Source organism: Nicotiana attenuata, chromosome 2 (assembly GCF_001879085.1).
Source record: "Nicotiana attenuata strain UT chromosome 2, NIATTr2, whole genome shotgun sequence".
Classification (NCBI taxonomy): domain Eukaryota; kingdom Viridiplantae; phylum Streptophyta; class Magnoliopsida; order Solanales; family Solanaceae; genus Nicotiana; species Nicotiana attenuata.
The window spans coordinates 16,482,433-16,500,294 of record NC_031990.1 but is presented as its reverse complement, the minus strand read 5'-3'; the positions used below and the strand labels follow the sequence as shown (position 1 = coordinate 16,500,294).

General features: G+C 42.1%; 1 protein-coding gene across 1 annotated transcript; it reads left to right on the top strand.

The window, feature by feature from the left end:
- LOC109244644 (S-type anion channel SLAH2-like) lies at positions 456 to 3,152 on the top strand. The gene is made up of 6 exons (XM_019411769.1): positions 456 to 525; positions 605 to 754; positions 959 to 1,420; positions 1,508 to 2,278; positions 2,378 to 2,409; positions 2,497 to 3,152. The coding sequence occupies exons 2-6, from the start codon at positions 620 to 622 to the stop codon at positions 2,861 to 2,863; spliced, it is 1,767 nt and encodes a 588-aa protein (XP_019267314.1). The 5' UTR covers positions 456 to 525; positions 605 to 619; the 3' UTR covers positions 2,864 to 3,152.

Below are 17,862 nucleotides of genomic sequence, written 5' to 3'. Positions count from 1 at the left end.
TTAGACGAGGCCAATAGACTACTCAAATACTCAATTTATTTTCTAAACTACAGTACTAACCTACCCCCCCCCCCCCAAAAGTTCTCTCAAATTCTCATTAATTAAATGTTAATTCTCATAAACAGTCATATAATGTAATTGAAATTGTATCAAAATTACTTACCCAATAGTTTTGTATGAAAATCTCTCATTAAAATTGCCTCCCACCGAATCTAGGATTCTAAAATGTAATAAATGAAGTCCCGAAATCCCATTATTTTGTTTAGCTGCAGGTCTCGCTGATGTGTGCTTCCAAGTCAAATATATTGAAACACATAGAGTGTAGTGTTTTGCTAATAAGTTTGCAAAATAATTGAATGGATCCCAGACATTCAAGCCTGTACGTACCTGTCGTATTCACCTACCATATGTTATAGCAATGTTCTTAAGCTGTATTATATAAGCTGTAATTGTGACTGATATGTGCTTCCAAGAACTTTGCTTGGAATAATCCTATTTATACTGGTACTTTCCACTTCCAGACTTGTATGTTCTCTCCCCCTCACTTATTCCATAACATCAGCATTTATAAAATAGATGCACTTACATCAGTTTCAAATTGCAGATCTTGTAGTTAGCCATGAGATCAGAAGGTTTTCCGAAAGTGATTCCATCACTATCCAAAACTATAAGTTGTCTTGAAATGAAGGGCTTTGATCATGTTGATAGTCAGCTTGATTCAACCCGTTCTCACTCTTTAAACTCACTAGCCGTGGTAAGTCTTTCTTAATTGCTGTCAAGAATAAAGGTACTACTTTAATGGAAGATCCAACTTCAGATTGAACTTTTTCACATCTTATTTGATTACTTCATTTGCTCAAAAGCAGCAGTATCTTGGATTCCATTAGAATGTAGATTAACTTTAATGTTTCTCTGTAACATATTGTGATACTTCAATTATTCTAACTTATCCTCCCAGGAAACTAAAGCTTTTGCTGAACAACAGAGCGGCATAATGCATTCCATTTCCATTAGTCCTTTAAAAACTCATTTAGTGAGTCCAAAAGGAGCTGGCCTCAATAATATCAGTGAGACTATAATAGATGTCACTGATTCTATTGGTACCACACAGAATAAGCAACCTATGTGTTATTCTCAGACAACAACGACGCCTAGAGGTACATTGTTTCCTGAATCTCCTGCAAGTGGAAAACTTCCCAGCACTCCATGGAGGAATCCCAGAATTAATAAGCTAAAGGATACAAGATTTGACTCTTTTAAAACATGGTCGGGTAGACTTGAGAGACAAATATCAGTTTTGCGTGGAAAGAGCCGTGAAAGAGAGCAAGAGCTTATTTATCGACCAAGTACTGAGACAGAAACTATTCCTGTGGATCGATACTTTGATGCCTTGGAAGGGCCAGAATTGGACACCTTAAGGGTATGCTTTTTATCACCAATAAATTTATTTTGGATGGAAATTTTTCTTTTTAATAAAGGATAATGTAACCATGTTTTCCCTCTGCAGGCTTCTGAGGAAATTATTCTTCCAGAAGACAGAAAATGGCCATTTCTTCTTCGTTTCCCTATTTCTTCCTTTGGTATCTGTCTTGGTGTTGGCAGTCAAGCTATAATGTGGAAGAACCTGGCCACTTCTGCCTCGACAAATTTCCTGCACGTGAGCTTGAAAGCAAATCTTGGGCTGTGGGGCATATCTGCGGCACTTATGGCCATTATCTCCGTCGTTTATGCTCTGAAAATTATTTTCTACTTTGAAGCTGTTCGTCGCGAGTACTACCAGCCAATACGTGTTAACTTTTTCTTTGCTCCCTGGATAGCACTTCTGTTCTTAGCACTTGGAGTTCCAGCATCAGTCACCCAAAACCTGCACACATCTTTATGGTACATTCTAATGGCTCCAATCTTTTGTCTACAGCTAAAGATATATGGGCAATGGATGTCAGGAGGACAGCGAAGACTCTCAAAGGTAGCAAATCCCTCGAATCATCTCTCAATTGTTGGGAATTTCGTGGGCGCATTGCTTGGTGCATCCATGGGTCTAACTGAAGGGCCAATTTTCTTCTTTGCTGTTGGATTGGCTCATTACATAGTTATGTTTGTAACTCTCTACCAGAGACTCCCAACAAATGAGACACTCCCAAAGGAACTTCATCCTGTCTTCTTTCTCTTTGTTGCTGCACCTAGTGTCGCTTCTATGGCATGGACAACGATCCAAGGGTCTTTTGATCATGGATCTCGGATTTCTTATTTCGTTGCATTGTTCCTTTATTTTTCACTGGTATGTCACTATGTTACTCAATTTATATATATGCATCTCTATATAACCGAATTGCTTCTTTTAACGTATAGTTGTACACTAATCTGTCTAATTCTTCAGGCTGTTCGCATTAATTTCTTCCGGGGCTTCAAGTACGTAAAAATTGCCAGTCTTTATTTGTACTGATTTCTTATTCCTCCTAACCTTTAGCTAATTGATATTAGAGTTTGCTCTATTAGGTTTTCATTGGCTTGGTGGGCCTACACTTTCCCTATGACAGGAGCTGCTATTGCCACAATCAGGTACTCACTTGTAGTTACCAACGTGGCGACAAAGTGCCTAGCCATCATACTTTGTGCTCTTTCTACACTCACAGTAACAGGACTGCTTGTGACAACCATCATTCATGCCTTTGTTCTGAGAGACCTCTTTCCCAATGATATTTCCATTGCAATTAGCGAAAGACCAATACCAACTCGGAAATGGTATCTTGGAAGATCTGCTAGCTCAGATGCCAAACATATTGATCAATACCTTAAGTATGTTGATTCTTCTCAAGGCAAAGATATTGAGGCTTCTCTCACACATCCAAACTCTTTTAACTAGAGTCCAGCACCTTCGCCATAAACAATGATTCATTGAATTCCAATATCAAAAATTGTTTCTAGCATCTCTTGTAAAACTCAAGTCTTAATCAAGTGAGGAGCATCTAGTTTTTGGGTCGGTCCTGTGAACTTGATGTTGAGTGGAACTCTTTTGAAGGTTCTTATAAAGAGGAAAAGTCAAACACTATGAGAGACGTAAATTATGTAAGTGTCTAAGTATTCGTTTTGTGTAAATTCAGGAAATGAATGTTCCTATTTCTATTAATAAGAAGGTCCGTCAATTTTTTTGAGGGTAGTTATCTTGCGATGGTATGGAGGAAAAGAATTAGTACATCTAACTTTTATCATTAAGCTTCGGTGCAAATTTAGTGTGTATGGTCTTTGATCTCTATCTTCGGATACATATTTACTAGAAAGCACTGAAGTGAATCTTGAAATTGGAGTAAAAATGTCATTCTTCTATGCGATAACAGCATTACTTCTCATGTTTGTGTTACCTACGTGTCGGATGGCTATTGTTAAGCGTAAATAGACTTGAGGAATCTGCAGACTTAATGAAAACCATTGAGACCTTTTATATTTTAAACCTTGGACTGCTACAACAACTATTCTACTTGATGAGTCCTGTATACGGTCGAGATCAAGTGCCTTCGATCTATATGTACTTGAGAGGCCGTCAGAAGTACGAGTCCGGGTAAGGCCAGGTTCGAGTTCGAGGGACCAAACCCGAGTTCGAAGGCGAAGCACGATGCATGCCGAGGTCGGGTGTGTTCTACCCCGAAATAATACTGTTAAGGATTTGTACCAGAACGAGATAGATTCCAGCCACGTCCCCAAAGTCATGGCTCAAATCACGGAATAAGAGTGTACAATTCCGTACTAGGCGGTTAGACAGCTGTACCAAGAATATTCCCTACTGTAAATGGAAATATTCCTTATTTACGGTTCCCCATTATATAAAGGGGACCCCAATCATTTGTAAGACCATCTTTTTATAAGCAAAGAATATACTCTCTACATTTTGCCTGCTATTCATCAGAATTGTCTTTTAGCTTAATTGTTCTTACTTTGATTTTCCTACTTAATTGTTCTTACTGCCCTAAGCCACCTCGAGGTCACCGTCTCGATGTCACTGCAGCTAAGTAACATTTGTTTTGATTCACTTCTATCTTTCATTTCTATTTCATATTTGTTGATTCTTAATTGGTATTGAACTAAATCACATATCTTTAAAACCACAAATCAAATTTAATTGTTACTCGTATTTTCGAGGCAAACAGTTTGGCGCCCACCGTGGGGCTAAAGATAATAATGACTATTTCTTTATTGATTCTCGTTACACATGATATCTTTACACTTTTTCTTGTCAAGATTTTTTTATTCTCAGTCTTGAACATTTCTAGCACACAAAATGCACCTGTTCATGACTGTGAGGGTCTTGGAGAAAACAGTGGTATAGGGGTCGGTGTGCCACCCAAAAACCCTGAGGGAGTACCAAATATGGAGCCAGTTGATATTAGTTCGCATTATACTCTAAACGCAGATTTAGGCGCAGACCCCGTAGGGAATGCACGCAGGGAAGCCCGACCAGGGGACCAAGGAACACCAGGAGTAGGGGATGGGGGAGTTAGTCTCCAAGTAATATTCGAGATGCTGCAGGCTCAGCAAATTGCCATCGCTCAACTCCAAAGTCAAAATAAACCCCGAGCATAGCTGAACATGAAAACAATCAACGTGCTGAGCCAACGCCAGAGAGATCTAATGAAAATGGCTCGGAGACTGACCCCACGATTATGAAAATGCTCGAAGAGCTCACTAAGAGGATTCAGTCCGGGGAAAAGAAAATTAAAGACAATGATAAAAAAATGGAGACCTATAACTCCCGTGTAGACCAGATACCGGGGGCACCTCCCGTCTTGAAACGTTCAGACGCCAAAAAGTTCGTACAAAAATCATTCCCTCAGAGCGCGACTCCAATGCCCATCCCTAAGAAATTTCGCATGCCCGATATACCCACGTATAACGGAACAACCGACCCCAACGACCATATTACTTCATTCACTTACGGAATCAAAGGAAATGACTTGAATGACAACGAGATCACATCAGTGTTGTTGAAAAAGTTTGGAGAAACATTATCAAAGGGAGCCATGATTTGGTATCACAACTTAGCTTCTAACTCTATTGATCCGTTTGCTACGTTAGCAGATGCCTTCGTGAAAGCGCAATCCGGGGCCATAAAGGTGGCCACGAGAAAGTCGGACGTCTTCAAAATTAAGCAAAGGAACGACGAGATGCTACGGGAGTTCGTGTCCCGGTTTCAGATGGAAAGAATGGAATTACCTCCGGTCTCCGATGACTGGGTAGTACAGGCCTTTATGCAAGGTTTGAATGAAAGGAGTTTGATGGCTTCTCGGCAGTTGAAGCAGAACTTGATTGAATATCCACCTGTGACATGGTCGGATGTGCACAATCGTTATCAGTCAAAGATCAGGGTCGAGGACGACCAGTTAGGAGCCCCCTCGGGTTTAGTGTATCCTAACAGATTCACAGCCAAGCTCCCTAGGGACATAGATCGAGAATCGAGATTCAACAAAGAGCGGTATCAGCCATATGCCGATCGAAGGAGCAGCGGCCCTTCGATCGGAGAAACGATCGAGGTCAAAGCTCTCGGGGACTTATGAGCAAAAGTGGGTTCGACAAGCACTCCAACTCCGCCGAGGCTCCTCGATTATAAGAATACAACTTCAGCATCGATGCATCAGGGATTTTCTCCGCCATTGGGAGAATTAAAGACACCAAGTGGCCCAGGACAATACAGACCGACTCGGAGCAGAAGGAATATCTCAGCCTGACAATGATGCCCTGGTAATCTCTATCCTTTTGAATAAAATTCAAGTTAAACGTGTTTTAGTGGATCCAGGTAGCTCAGCAAATATAATCAGATCGAGGGTCGTTGAACAACTCGGCCTATAAGATCAGATTGTTCCTGCATCTCGGGTCCTTAATGGTTTCAACATGGCACGCGAAACAACAAAGGGAGAGATAATCTTGCCACTAAATGTAGCCGGGACCATACAAGATACGAAGTTCCATGTCATCGAGGGTGATATGAGGTATAACGCACTCCTCGAGAGACCATGTATACACAACATGAGGGCAGTGCCTTCAACTCTTCACCAGATGATGAAGTTCCCAATAGAGGAAGGGATAAAAACGGTCTACGGGGAGCAACATGCTGCAAAAGATATGTTTGCGATCGAGGAAGTACGGCCGATTCCATAGCCTCTGACCTTGGAGAAGTCGAGCACTAAAGGTAAGCAGGCTTCCAAATAGCAATTACCGCCTCCAACCTCGATGGAGTCAAAGCAACAGGTGATCGAAAACGAAGATGAGGATTTCCTTACTCCTCGAACCTTAATCGTTCCCGAAGAATCTGATGCGACAAAATCAACTATCAAGGAGCTGGAGCAGGTAATTTTGATCGAGTACATGCCCGAGAAAAAGATATACCTGGGAATGGGATTAAACCCCAAAACTCAGAAAAAAACTCATTCAAATTCTTATTGATAATATGGATTGCTTTGCTTGGTCCCACTTAGATATGACAGAGATCCCGCCAGAAATCACCACATATCGGGTGAGCACTGATCCCAGGTTCAAACCGGTAAAGCAAAAGAGGAGGCCTCAGTCCGAGGTACAACATGCCTTTATAAAAGACGAGGTAACCAAACTCCTTAAAATAGGATACATTCGGGAGGTAAAGTATCCCGAATGGTTAGCAAACGTAGTTGTAGTTCCTAAAAAGGAAATAAGCTTAGAATGTGTGTGGATTATAAGGAATTGAACAAAGCATGTCCGAAGGATTCTTTCCCATTGCCAAACATCGACCGAATGATCGATGCCACGGCTGGCCACGAGACCCTAACTTTTCTCGATGCCTACTCTGGGTACAATCAAATTCAGATGAACCCTGAGGACCAGGAAAAGGCTTCATTTATAACTAAGTTTGGAACTTATTGTTACAACGTAATGCCCTTTGGGCTAAAAAATGCAGGAGCTACATACCATCACCTAGTTAACAAAATGTTTGAAGAACAAATAGGTAAAACAATGGAAGTCAATATCGATGACATGTTGGTTAAGTCCCTGCGCGCAGAGGACCATTTAGTACACTTGCAGGAAACGTTTGCAATTTTGAGGAAATACAACATGAAGCTTAACCCAGAGAAATGTGCCTTCGGAGTCGGCTCGGATAAGTTCCTCGGATTCATGGTATCAAATCGAGGTATCGAAATCAATCCCGATAAGATCAAGGCTATCGAGGATATCACGATCATGGATAGTGTGAAGGTCGTGCAAAGGCTAATAGGGCAAATAGCTGCCTTGGGTCGATTCATCTCGAGGTCGTCGGATCAGAGTCACCGGTTCTTTTCTTTGCTCAAAAAGAAAAAGGATTTCGCATGGACCCTAGAATGTCAGCAAGCCTTAGAAGAATTAAAGCGATATCTGTCGAGCACGCCTTTGCTTCACACCCCGAAGGAAGATGAAAGGCTTTATCAATACTTGGCAGTATCCGAGATAGCGGTAAGTGGGGTACTAGTTCGAGAAGAGCAAGGTACGCAATTTCCTGTTTATTACGTAAGCCGAATTCTAGGAGATGCTAAAACTAGGTACCCTCACTTAGAAAAATTAGCGCTTGCATTAATAAGCGCATCTCTAAAGTTAAAACCATATTTTCAATGTCATCCTATATGTGTATTAACCACTTACCCCCTTCGAAACCTTTTGCATAAGCCCGAGCTATCAGGCTGATTGGCCAAATGGGCTGTCAAACTTAGCGGGTACGATATGAAATATCAACCCCGAACGGCCATCAAGTCTCAAATCCTAGCTAATTTCGTGGCCGATTTTACGCCGACCCTCGCACCTGAAGTAGAAAAAGAACTCCTGCTAAACTCGGGTACAGCATTAGGGGTATAGACCCTTTTCACGGACGGTGCCTCGAATGTGAAGGGGTCCGGGCTTGGCATTGTCTTGAAACCACCCACAGGTGATACTATTAGTCAATCTATCAGAACTCCAAGATTAACTAAAAATGAGGCCGAGTATGAGGTCATGATTGCAGGTCTTGAGCTAGCTAAAAGCTTGGGAGATGAAGTCATCAAGGTCAAGTGCGACTCTCTATTGGTCGTAAACCAAGTAAACAAAAGCTTCGAGGTTCGGGAAGACATAATGCAACGGTACTTGGATAAGCTATAGGTAACTCTGCACCGCTTCAAGGAGTGGACTCTGGACCTTGTGCCTAGAGAGAAAAATAGCGAAGCTGACGCACTTGCTAATATAGGATCCTAGATTGAAGAAGATGACATCGTCCCGGGGGCTGTTGTCCAATTATCAAGGTCTGTGGTTGAAGAGGGTCATGCTGAGATAAATTCAACAAGCCTAACATGGGATTGGAGGAATAAATATATTGACTGTTTGACGAATGGAAAACTCCCATCGGACCATAAAGAATCGAGGGCCTTACGAGCCAAGGCTGCTAGGTTTGCATTTGATGAAGATGGAACATTGTATGGGAGAACGTTCGATGTGCCGTTGGCGGTATGTTTGGGGCCAGGAGACACCGACTATGTCCTTTGAGAAATCCACGAAGGCACTTGTGGGAATCACTCCGGCGCCGAGTCTTTGGTTCGCAAAATTATCAGAGCAGGATAGCATGGAAAATGATACTAAGGAATTTGTCAGAAAATGTGATAAGTGTCAACAATTCGCACCGATGATCCATCAGCCTGGAGAACAACTTCATTCGGTCCTATCCCATGCCCTTTCATTAAATAGGTAATGGATATAGTCGGCCCTCTACCAACAGCCCCAGGTAAAGCTAAATTTATCCTGTTTATGACTGATTATTTCTCTAAGTGGGTGGAAGCGCAGGCCTTCGAGAAGGTCCGAGAAAAAGAAGTCATTGACTTTATCTGGGACCACATCATATGTCGATTCGGGATACTCGCCGAGATTGTGTGTGACAACAGAAAGCAATTCATCGGTAGCAAGGTAACGGAGTTCCTCGAAGCGCATAAAATAAAGAGGATTTTATCGACATCGTACCACCCAACCGGAAACGGATAGGCCGAGTCAACAAATAAAACTATCATTCAGAACTTGAAGAAAAGACTGGATAATGCAAAAGGGAAATGGAGAGAAGTTTTACCCGAGGTCCTTTGGGCATATTGGACCACATCAAAGTCCAGTACGGGGGCCACCTCGTTCTCTCTAGTATATGGCTCCGATGCCCTCATCCCCGTCGAAGTTAGGGAACCCAGCGCCAGGTTTCGGCATGCATCGGAGGAGTCAAATCACGAGGCCATCAATGCCAGCCTCAAGTTATTAGACGAAAAGCGAGAAGCGGCGCTCGTTCGGATGGCCGCACAGAAGCAAAGGATCGAAAGATACTACAATAGAAGAACCAACATTCGACATTTTGGAATCGGGGATAGTCCTACAGAAAGTCACCCTCAATACTCGAGACCCAAATGAAGGGGAACTTGGCCCGAATTGTGAAGGACCGTACCGAGTCCTAGGAGTTGTCGGCAAAGGATCTTACAAACTCAGCACAATGGAAGGCCAACAACTGCCAAACAGTTGGAACATATTATTGCTCAAACGGTACTACTGCTAAGGTACGACTTTATCCTTTTTGTCCATTAAAGCTTAAAACTAACTCATTACACGTTTTCGATCGAGGGCATACGATCTCGAAGGCACCGTATTTCTACACGAAGACCTTAGGCTTTAAATCACGCGTTGCACTCTTTTTCCATTAGATCGGATTTTGTCCCAAATGGGTTTTACCGGCAAGGTTTTTAACGAGGCAACAATTATGTGCTACCTAAGGAGAACTCAACAGTATCTAAGGTTTCTTTTCAATCAACCTCGAATACTGGGTGGCATCACCCTCGGAGATTATATTTTCAAGGAAAATGCTTCACGCCTAAGAGGGCCTTGATAGCGAAACTTTGTAACGGGCCAAACGGTCAGATGAACCATGTCCATATAGAATAGTCAAGCCCCGACGGCAACGCATGTACGTATATATCAATTATTTGAAGAAGCATTTTGTTAATATCAAAAACACTTTGTGTCTCAAAAAAGTCTACTATTACACGAACTCTACACTTATAATCCTACGGGAAACGACTCAAGAGCCAGAACATAGAAGCATCCCCGAATACTCGGGGACTGTCATCGACAGTCGGCATATCCGAGTCATCGAAAACTCGGACTTATAAGACCTCCAAGGGGCACCCCTCAAAATGAAGGCCAAGGCCAATATACTCGGGGACTAACTTTTCGAACAAGTTCGGTAAGTTATCGGGAAACAAGTCCAAGTGATATACCCAAAGGCTACAACCATACTAAAGGCTACGGTTATATAAAAACTACGGCCAAAATAATGCAACTCGGAGACGTTCGACTTTCGCTATAAATTAAAGGCCTACAAACACTTTGTAAAAACTGGTTAAATCAGGCTACCCTCGGCAAAAGCAAAATATAAAGGGCTTCGATAAATTCAGCCCCCGAAAATTCTGAGGGCCTAGATAAATTCAGCCCTCGGATAATCCAAGGGCTTCGATAACGCCGGCCTTCGGAAATACCTCAAGAGGTATTCAATTATGTTTGCACAAACAAATTACTAATAAGGTTCCGATACGTCGAACCTCCGAAAAACCCAAACGGGTACAAAAAACACATGCTAAGGTATACAAAATTTTTACTAAGCCTTTTAGCCGAAAAGAGGGGAAAAGTATAGCCACTTTAAAGGCCGAATCGGCCCAACCTAAAGAGCCTAAGGGCCGACTTAGAGAGCCTAAGGGCCAACTTAAAGAGCCTAAGAGCCAACATAAAAGAGCCTAAGGGCCGACTTAAAGAGCCTAAGGGCCAACTTAAAAAAGCTTAAGGGCCAAACCATATAGAGTTCAAGACCTCGCTCTCACTCAACTCGGACTCAAGAGTCCTATTATTCCGAGCTTATATTGAATTGAGTTAAGCTTGACTCGAGGATGAACAAAACCCTATGGGGTATTATATTGATCAATAAAAACCTAATGGTTTATTATGTTCAGAGTCCAAATCAATACTCGGACTGGTTGTTTGAATTATCGAAGTCTTCCGCAAATCAGAACAAAATAAAATTCAACACAAGTTAAGGATAGAGCGAAAAGACACTTTATATTCATGGGGGGTGTTTTAGATAACATATTTACAATGCCCGCGAAGGGCCCTTGCACAGAAAGGAAAATGAAAACCTAATCTATTTTCGGGGTCACACCCCCGGAAGTGTCATCTTCAGAAACTGCACCTTCAGTAGCTCTATCTTCGGGAGCCTCCTCTCCTTCGGGAACATCTTCTTCAGTTTCCCCGTCCCCGGAGCCACTCGCTATGTCCTCATCATCGAAGGAGACAAGAAACCTGGCATCGTTTCCTGCGCCTTTGCCTTGGCTATCTCCTCGACAGAATTGAACCCCCGGGCAGGGATCTCTTCGAGCATCTCCCTCCGGGCTTGGCACTTAGCCAAATCATTTCTCCGCTTTCCCCGGTCGGAGGCCTCCCTCAACTTATCTTGAATGGCCACATCATCCCTTAAGTACATGGCGATGGATTTATCAGCCGCAACCTTCGTCTTCTCAGCTTCAACCTTAGCCTGTACAGCTTCAGCCTTGGCCTGTACAGTTTTGGCCCGGGCTCTAGCGAGCTCAGCCTCCAACTCCTCGATCTTCTTGGCCTGAGCCAGACCCTTCGCTTCAATGCCTCAGAGCTGGGTTTCAGTCGATGCCAGTTGGGCCGTAACTGCTTCTTTATCGGCAACAAGTTGATCCATGTTCTTCTTCCACCGATGACAATCAGCTTTAACTTGATCAACCTCACTACGGAGCTGCCCAATCATCTCTAGCTTTTGCTGCAGCTGAGATATCGAAGTGTTAGCCTCTAAAGTAGGGCTAAGAAGGTTGTACTCTGTTAAAATCGCAGTTGCCTGCTCATCTAGCTCGGACTCGCTTTTTTGAGCTTTGGCCAATGCGGTCCGGAGATCCTTAAGCTCTTCTTTCTTTTGGCTATAGAGGAGCCTTAGGGCCTTCTCTTCTACCGAAACTTTCTTGAGCTCGGCCTCACATTGGCTCAACTCAGCTCTAAACTTTACGATGGCCTATACATGGAATGGAGATATATCAGTCAAAAGAAAAGAAAGAAAAGAGAAAATTACAATAATAAAAGTAAATACTTACTCGGGAGAGGAGATGTTGAGCCTCTTCAAAGATGGTGGATGTATGGTTAAGGTCATTGGCATCCTCAATCCCAGCGTAGCAACCCTGAAAGGGATCTTCCTTGAGGACCTTGCTCGAATCGGGCATACGTAGAGCGTTGGCTTCCTCGATTGCCCGCTCGGAATAAGTTGGCAAAGAAAGGACCTGTTGTCGTGGCCCCAAGCTCTTCACTCGGGGCGTTCTCATTAGCTTCGGGGATCTCAGCATTTGCCCCCTCCGGTATAGTTGTTGAAGATGGAGGGACGATCTCAACCTCTAGGGACACGGGGGCCTTGCCCGCATCTTTTTTCAGATTTCCCTCACCACAAGATGAGACCTCTGGGACGGAGGGCTTGGCGGCCTCAATTGGTTTCCTGGCTCGAGGCACCATCGCTGACTCTTCATCGTCATTTTCTTCGTCACTCGGGAACAATGGGCGGAATTCGCGCATGCTTGAGCAAACCTCTTCCGCAGCCTCCGAGTAGGGGTTTTCTTATCTTGAGGGTCTTCGGGCTTCGAAACCCTCTTCCTTTTATTGTCCTTCTCCGATTTTGGAATCGAATGCTTGGTCTTCTCCCCGGGCGGAGCCGGCCTCATCTCAGATGCATCCCTAAGGCCTGCACAAGTAAACATGAGTAAATTGACACCGCCAGTATAAGAAAAGTATTTGAAACTCGGGAAAATCACTTACCATGGTTCTTGGCCTCCCACTGGCCCTTCGATAATTCACGCCACTTGCGCTCATCGTAGGAAGAGGTGGAAGCTAACTTTCGGACCCAATCCTCAAGGTCCCGCACCGCGAGGGGCGCCCAGGCAGTGGCTACCAAAAGAAGGGTAAAGGTATTATGATATGAAGAAGCAGAACATGAATAGATACCGGGGAAAGGAACTCCACTTACGATTAAAGTTCCACCTCTTCGGGAACGACATTTTGTCCCCAAGGATAACATCCGAAGTTCTTACTCTGACGAATCGTCTCATCCAACCTGGATCTTTGGTCTCGTCAGTACTGGAAAAGTTGGCTTTCGTTGTTCGATGTTGCAACTTGATGAGCCCTCGAAATAGCTGGGGCCGATACAATTGGATCAGGTGGCTAGGGTGAATTCTAACCCCTCGGCCTTTTCGGAAAAGAAGCGCATCATGATCACGATACGCAAAAAAGAGGGGTGAATCTGACCGAGGGTGACATCGTATGTTTTGCAGAAATCGATCACCATCGGATCGAGGGGACCCAGTGTGAAAGGATAGTGTAAACACTTAAAAATCCCTCCACGTGGGTAGTAATGTTTTCCTCGGGGCTCGGGATCTGAATCACGACCTCATCTCCCCAGCCACAGTCCTTTCTCACATCCTTGATGAGTTTCTTCGATATCAAGCTAATATATCGAGATGCATGCTCACATCGGCCTGGGTCGTCAGGGGATTTTCAATACTAAAGTCCTTCTTGATTACACAAGGGCCGGGAGTGATTTCCTCAAGAGTTGGCGGCACCACTAGTTTGGCCGGCCGGGAAGTAGAAGAAGATGACGCTTAATCCTTTTTGGGGACCGTTTTGGAAGTTTTAGCCATGACTGTAAGCTAAAGAATACGGTTTGCACAGGGATGTGGTGTTTCTTACAAGAGCTTGGCGTTTTCTGGCGCTTAAAGAGGCAGTGGAAACGGGTGATTAGAGAAAGAGATGAAGATAGGGAAGAATCACCTCATATTTATAGAAGGGCAACAACGGTTCGGTGGCGCTAGTGGCCGACCAATACTGGTGTGCATTCAATGTTTTGGAAAATTGGACCTACGGGACATTTCGGTCACTTCGAACACCTACATCACAAAAATGGCGTCATCACTAAAGACTTCGGGAAAATGAGGATAAAAAACGGTTCTTATCATCTTAGTCTAAGAAACGCAAGGACTATCTGTATACGGTCGAGAGCAAGTGCCTTCGATACTATATGTACTTGAGAGGCCGTCAGAAGTCCGAGTACGGGTAAGGCCAGGTTGGAGCTCGAGGGACCAGACCCGAGATCGAAGGCGAAGTACGATGCATGCCGAGGACGGGTGTGTTCTACCCCGAAATAGTACCGTTAAGGATTTGTACCAGAATGAGCTAGATTCAAGCCACGTCCCCAAAGTCATGGAGCAAATCATGGAATAGGATTGTACAATTCCGTACTAGGCGGTTAGACAGCTATACCAAGAATATTCCCTACTATAAATGGAAATATTCCTTATTTAGGGTTCCCCCATTATATAAAGGGGACCCCAATCATTTGTAAGGCCATCTTTTTTTAAGAAAAGAATATACTCTCTACTTTTTGTCTGCTGTTCATCAGAATTGTCTCTTAGCTTAATTGTTCTTACTTTGATTTTCCTACTTAATTGTTCTTACTGCCCTAAGCCACCTCGAGGGCAGTGCTGCTAAGTAACATTGGTTTGATTCACTTCTATCTGTCATTTCTATTTTATATTTCTTGATTCTTAATTGGTATTGAACTAAATCACATATCTTTAAAACCACAAACCAAATTTAATTGTTACTCGTATTTTCGAGGCAAACAAGTCCATAGTTGAATCCCGCAGAAAATGTTCGGCTACAACTTTCAACTATCGCCAAGAGAATGAGTTTAAGCAACTTTCCGAGTGTAAAGATTGTGGTTTTTACTAATCCAAGTAACTTGCAAGTATTAAAAACTGCTGTAAGAACTATCAACTAATGAGAATGAAGTTGTATTCAATGTTTAAAAAGCCTAGAATTGTAATTTCCCCAATTATCGCTATGAATTATTAACGTGTTCACTAAAATCTCAGCGCGAGGTCTTGATCATATACGGACCCACTTTTGAATTCATTTGTGGGAATTTGATGATATATGAAACGTCCCTAAAGACCGATTTTGGCTATTGTTTGAGTACGATGAATCACTTTATGCTGACCTATAGCAAATCCACTTTCTGGCTTCACATATGGGAACGGAAACATGATGTCACAACCCAATATTCCACCAAGTTGTGATGGCACCTAACCCAACCCGGTAGGTAAGCCAAATAATAGTTAGCACAATTCGAATGAAAAATCATACATAATCCTTAAATAAGATGAGAAATTCATACAATAACTCAAGGATTGGTAGTATAAGTCATGAGCTACTAAAAATAAGAATTCAACTCTGGAACAAAGAAATAGTACAACATCTGTTTGAAGTTTACATTAACATAAGCTCTAAACTACCATGAACAAGAGGTAGCTTGAATCTGGAACGTTTGTACGTCTTTAATGCTTCGTTTTTCACAGCTACTCAACTCTAGAATCTGCAAGCAAGGTGCTGAAGTGTAGAATGAGTACAACTGACCACATATACTCAGTAGTATCTTGATTAACCTCGAGAAAGTAATGGCGAGATTTTTAAGTCAAAAGACACTCACTTTGTATAACCTATGCAACTCAATAATAAGTACAATATAGAGGGTATCCAAAGAGACAATGCAAAATAACGGATATTAATAATAAATGTGCACAACTGGGGTAAAGGTAATAAGCTGTAACGACCCCAAAAAACCCCACCCAGTGTGATGGTACCTAATCCGACCCGCCAGATAAGCCAAACAGTATAAGTTTCTACTACAATAAGGAATCATCAATATTATAAATGAAACTGCAAAAGGATTCAATACAACTACCTCAAGGACTGGTAGTACAAGTCATGAACCACTAAGATTAGATTTACAAAGCTCAAAATAAGAATAAATACAACATTTGTTTGAAGTTTACATAAACATAATTGAAGTCCGAAACTACCATGAACAAAAGGTAGCTTGAATCTGGAACGGTGATACGTCTTCAATGCAAGGCTTCATCTTCCACAACTATTTAGCTCTACAATTTTTACGTAAGGTGCAGAAGTGTAGTATGAGTGTAATCGAATCCATGTACTTAGTAAGTATCTTGACTAACCTCAGAGAAGTAGTGAAGAGATTTTTTAAGTCAAAGATACTCACTTGCGTAACCTGCACGTCTCAATAATAGGCATACTATAAGAAAATATTCCGGAAAGACAATTTTAGAATAAAAAATAAAGAATAACAACAGTAAAGGTGCACAATTGAGATAGTATAAAAACCAAACTCCACCATTAAACATGCTCAACAAATACAACTTGCACCAACGGCGCTCACAAAGAGGCATGCACTATATAATGCGTACCCTCAATAACTGCACATGACTGTAAGCACGTGCCCAACATGATCACAACTTCCTTATTACATCAATCCTATATGCTTCCGACAACTTAGCAAAATATGAGATATCAACTCGACATAGGTAAATGCATGTTGACTATCAAATCATCAAATAACAACAGGGGAATAAAGTAGCATGTTGTATGCGCAACAAAACATATAAAAATGCATGACACACATAAAGAAGTTACATGAACATTCAAGAATGTTACTCTCGTACCACCACATAAACATAAACAATAAAATTGCCCCTAGGCCATCACATAACATCCCAATAATGCCACCCTTATTTCACCGCATATGCTTATAATAATAAAATACCCTCCTTATTTTGCCACATGAGCATATCATCACCCTTATTTTGTCACGTGGGCAACCCGAAAAAATCTCACCCTTATTTCACCCCACGCTCACAACAGTAGATACAATCGTGCTAAAAGACCTCGTGCTGACACTCCCAATTAATTCGCTCAATATGTCCACATGTGCTAAAATATCATCTCAATCGAACGACAAAGACCTCGTGCCACAATCACTAGAATGCAAGATTACAAATTGTCATTGAGAGGAATATCCTCAAAACTCATCAATAAAGTGCACAAGGACATGATAACAACACAAAATGTGGATGGGGTTCAACATAGGAAAAATGACTACGGAAAAATCAATTATAGCAACCAAGTTCAAGTAGTCATAGAAAGGATCACATAGGTGTCATAGAGTGCACATGCCCTAATCAAGGCACAACACAAGAACGAGTGGATGTGTGTTCATAACATACATGTATCTACCTCCGAGGCTAGTTTAGCATAAATCTCAAGATTAGTTCATCATGTTCAAACTAAGGCACCAATAGCCTTAACATTAGCTCTATCATAGTTTATTACGCTCATGTAGTCAATGAATTGAATAATACATAGAATCAAGTAGAACACACAACTAAACAAAGCATAGAGTAATCTAATCTACCCCGAGCATGAATATCCGTGGCACATGTATATACGCTCTTCACATCATATATACATCACCCCCGTATGTAGAAAATAATACCAATTATTAGGAAAAGTTCTCTCAACTAAAGCTAGGCAAGACACTTACCTCAAACAAGATAAATTAATACTCTAAAAATGCCTGCCCGCATGAATCGACCTTCGAACGGCTCAAATCTAGCAAAAAATAACTCAATAACATCAAATAATGCCATAGGAATTAAACCCAAACGATAAAGGTCAAATCTAAATCAACTAATCAAAGTCTACCAAAACATCAACCCGGGATCGCTTTCTTGAACCCGGCAAGACTCATAAAACCCGAACACCTACTTAAATACGAGTCCAAATATACAAGTTTCATCCAAAATTAACTCCATATCGGGGTTCAAATCTTTATTTTCACTTTAGAAATGTTTTGCCAAAACCCTGAACTTCTCTCTCTTAGATCACCAATCAAATGCCAAAACCAAAGATAGA

What these genes read in the sequence shown, in the direction of transcription:
- LOC109244644 (XM_019411769.1), top strand. Translation starts at nt 620, where the DNA reads ATGAGATCAGAAGGTTTTCCGAAAGTGATTCCATCACTATCCAAAACT. An exon ending in CTTTAAACTCACTAGCCGTG is followed by an intron (nt 755 to 958) that starts GTAAGTCTTTCT and finishes TTATCCTCCCAG; the next exon opens with GAAACTAAAGCTTTTGCTGA. An exon ending in CAGAATTGGACACCTTAAGG is followed by an intron (nt 1,421 to 1,507) that starts GTATGCTTTTTA and finishes TTCCCTCTGCAG; the next exon opens with GCTTCTGAGGAAATTATTCT.